The sequence below is a fragment of the Pteropus alecto genome, unplaced genomic scaffold, assembly GCF_000325575.1.
Source record: "Pteropus alecto unplaced genomic scaffold, ASM32557v1 scaffold49, whole genome shotgun sequence".
NCBI classification, from domain to species: Eukaryota; Metazoa; Chordata; class Mammalia; order Chiroptera; family Pteropodidae; genus Pteropus; species Pteropus alecto.
In genome coordinates, this window is record NW_006443131.1 from 1521943 (window position 1) to 1525861 (window position 3919).

Below are 3919 nucleotides of genomic sequence, written 5' to 3' on the forward strand. Positions count from 1 at the left end.
TGACCACGCCCACAGAAAAACGGTCTGCCTCGCCGGCCGTTAGGCTCCGCCTCCCAGAGAGCCACAGAGCAGCTTACTTTATCAGAGAGACGAGGAACTGACAGTTAAACGTTAAGGAGCTGACGTCCACGCAGCAGTGGTAGATGTGCTAATGCCGCTGTATTTTTCTGCTCATAGCATGGACCCATTCATATGACTAATTTAGGTACAGGCTTCTCCAGCCAGAATGAGGTTGAAGGTGCAGGATCGAAGCCGGCAAGTTCCTCAGGCAAAGAGCGAGAGAGGGACAGGTACGTTGGGACGGAACCGTGCGGAGACATTCAAGTGTCGTTGACGTCGTCGTGTAAATAACAGTCGTTGCTGTGAGCGTCGGTGCTCCGAAATCGTCGGGATCTAACAAGCCTCCGTGTGTGTGGTCCGTGCGGTCACGGAAGGCGATGGGACTTTCCGTCTGAGAAGCGGTTACGCTGAGCTTTGAGTAACTCAGTGCTTCTCACTCCGGCATCTCCCTTTACTTTCGTTGTCTGCATCTTGGCCGTTTTCCTAAGGGTGGCAGTGACAGAGGGTTCCGCGATCGAACCATTTTTGCTGCTTCGAATCATAGGACGTCAGGGTGGGGTTGCGTGCGTAGCAGTCCAGCCTGCCACGCAGTGCTGGGTTGCTCCCTTCTGTTGTCCCCGTAAGCCTTTGTGAGTGGCAGCTCGTTCCGCGCCACAGCCCATTCTGGTTTTGGCCTGGCCTGGCTGTGTAGACGAGGCCTCATGATCTCACGGTTCGAAGAGAGCTTGAAGGACGGAGGGTCGGGGGGAGAGGGTTGGAATGAATGGCGAAAAGGAAAGGTGATCCGCAGACTGTATTGTCGGTCTCCTTTTCTCCCGGGGAGTTTGAAACAGATTGAGTTCGTCCGAAAGAGTGATTCATTTTTTTTCTCTCAACAGGCAGTTGATGCCTCCACCAGCCTTTCCAGTGACTGGAATAAAAACAGAGTCTGATGAAAGGAGTGGTTCTGGGACCTTAGCAGGGAGCCACGGTGAGTGAGGTGTGACGGGGCGAGGGAGTGGCCCAGACCGGGCCTAGGCTTAGTTTTCTAACCTGATGTTCACTCAGGAGGGACTCGTTTAGCTGTTTGACTCAGCCTCTGTAACCTAATGAGAATACTCTTTTTTTTATTTATACGGACAGCGGCATATAGTTACACAGCCTATTATTTTCATCCGACGTGTGTCTAGGAAAGAGTCAGTCGACATGTTTTATACGTAGCATCAGCGACATTAAACCCCTAGGAAATACTAATGATTGGTAGGTCACTTCAAAGTTTTGTTGCCTTGTTGTCGAGATACCTGAAGGTAACCTGATACAGACTTTAAAAAGATCGATTTTCTTGTACTGAGAACCAAGCCACGCCTCCCTTCATAGCGCTGTTGGTCAGGAACCGTCAGCCTGTGGCCGTTACGGGACATGTCGCTTCTTAGCGTCCCAGAATGCTAGACCCCGTTGCGGTCCACGGGATTGTTTCTGTTCTTTATCTGTAGTCATAATGAAAACGAACAGGAGAAAATAATTTTTTTTCTTTTCTTCTTTTCTTTTAACTCTTTAAAAGGTGAAATAGCAATCTCCAGAGATTCACTTGCTAACTTTCCTTTTTTTCTTTTTCTTTTTTTTTTTTTGTGTTTCTTTTTCTTTCTCTGTTTTCTTACATGGTTCTGGTGGATTCACATTTGCTGATGCTGATGCTGTTTTTCGTGTGATCTTCAACGTTTTTGGGTGACCACTGACCCTGTGACTTCAAAATGGTGTCCAACTAACCACTTACAATTAACATCTTTTTTTTATTAACGAATTTATGGTATTACCTTTTTTTTTTGGCGGGGAATGGGGTTGGGGTTGTCTTTCTCTATTCTAGATTATCCAGTCAAGAAGATGAAAACTTCAGAGAAGGGCTTTGGCTTGGTGGCTTACGCTGCAGATTCGTCTGACGAAGAGGAGGATCATGGAGGCCATAAAAATGCAAGTAGTTTTCCACAGGGCTGGAGTTTGGGGTATCAGTACCCTTCGTCGCAACCACGAGCTAAGCAGCAGATGCCATTCTGGATGGCCCCGTAGGAACAGTGGGACAGAGTTTCGACCCTCGATGACTCGTCCTTAGCAATAATGCATGCATTTGATTTGACAAGACTGTGGCCTGTACTGGGAGCCATCGTGGACCTTTGCCCAAGTTAGAGATGCAGTGGCCCCTTTCTTAAAGGGGCCGCGTTCTTTTTAAAACACCCTCTTTTCTGCAGCGGCATAGCATCTGTTAACATTTACTTAGGATCACAAATTTGTCTCAGAAGCCGTTTTTTTACCAGTCGGTGAAACACGCTTGGTCAACAGAGCACCCCAGCGGGGTCGTTCCAGTATGCGTTTGACCTGATCCGGCCTTTTCCAAATGAATAGCTCCTCTTCTGACGAAAAGAAAGTTTTATTTGTATTTTACTACTGTTTGGTCAATTTTGATAATAACTGGTTATACACAGAGCCTTACTGTTCGCTAGTGGGGAAGTGATTTTAAGACCACCCTTTCCGTTCGGTACTTAAACATCTGCAAGTTCCTCATCCCTGTTTCATTTTTGGATTTTTTCCATTTTGGAAAGTGCAGTTTCACGAATTTAAAATTGGCAGATACGGCTGGATCCCGGGTAGGAAAACAAAGGTATTTTTTTCATCGTGTCTTTTATTGGGGTGACCCAAAGCCGTCACTTTCAGGCACACTCATCTCTCATGGCCACTGCTGTTTTTATTGCCCTTCCAAGCTCCTTGTCTTCATATGGGTCAGAGAAAAACCGCTTGTTCAAAAGCTGGGCAGAACTCATCACAAGCGAAACACAGCAGTCTGTCTCAGAACTGGTTGCAGCTCAAACATTTCACTGCTCGCAGTAGGACGGCGGACTTAGGGGCTGAACTCGCACCTCGTCCTGTTTTTCTTGGCGTTACAGGTTTTGCCAAAAGAACTTTTTTGTATCAAATATATGGACGTGTGAAAGTGAAGAGCTAGTCTGCTGAGCCGGGAGTGTGAGACGCTGAACTGTCGTTTTTGCACATTCGAATACTTCGCAGGCTGCCTTTGTATCAACTGATCCTCTGGTTTCCTATATGTTGTAAATATTTAGACCATTTCACTATAAATAAATGTATAAATATTCTGCTTGTGGATTCCCTGTTCTTTTCTTCCACGACCCATCCATACACTAAAATCATAAACTTGTTGACTCATAGAGCACAATGAAATTCTAACCCCGTCAGAAAAATACACGGACCCAAAAGTTTGCCTACAGTTCCACGAGTTTTATGACTTTCCAAAGTAAGCCCTGAGAAGTCCAGATGAAAGCGTAAGGGGCCGTTATGCGGATGTCCTTCGTTTTCGTATTTTAGCCCTCCCCCACTGAACACGGCACTGAGCGAGTGAAACGTTTTTAAAGGAAATGCAAATCGTCCTTGGGAGAACATTCTCAAAAAGGAAGAAGGGTGGGCAGAAGTTTCAAAAGGATTCCTCAGTGTTAAGTTTCTTCTGGCACCCGTGTGTGCACCCTAAGTGGAGGCTATCTTTTGTTTCCACGTTTAAAATACAGAACTCTGGTTAAATCGGGATGTTGTGGACATCTGGTCTTTGAGACCAGACCACGTTTCGAGAGTGGGCCCCGGTAGCTGCTGCTTTGGGGACATTGGGTGTCCATTCCCCGTTCGTCTTGACATTTGGCCAAGTCATCACAAGTAGCAAACGGCCCGGAATTACTTACGGGTCCCCTGTGTGTCCCGTGTCACCTCCTTTTTTGACATAACGCGTGCGTGCCGTCGGTCCGAAAGGCCTTCCGTGGGCAGTCGCGGCCCCGGGTTTGAGGACCCGGAGGGGACGCGCCCCTCCCCGGAGGGGGCGGGCCGG

General features: G+C 47.4%; 1 protein-coding gene across 1 annotated transcript in view; it reads left to right on the forward strand.

Moving 5' to 3' along the window:
• Positions 1-3184, forward strand: part of KHDC4 (KH domain containing 4, pre-mRNA splicing factor) — a 14296-nt gene extending 11112 nt beyond the window's left edge. The window contains exons 13-15 of the mRNA XM_015598297.2: positions 178-290; positions 939-1030; positions 1904-3184. Of these exons, the coding sequence (XP_015453783.1) occupies positions 178-290; positions 939-1030; positions 1904-2103 (405 nt within the window). The 3' untranslated portion in view covers positions 2104-3184. The remainder of the gene's footprint in view (positions 1-177; positions 291-938; positions 1031-1903) is intronic.
• The last annotated feature ends 735 nt before the right edge of the window (positions 3185-3919 follow it).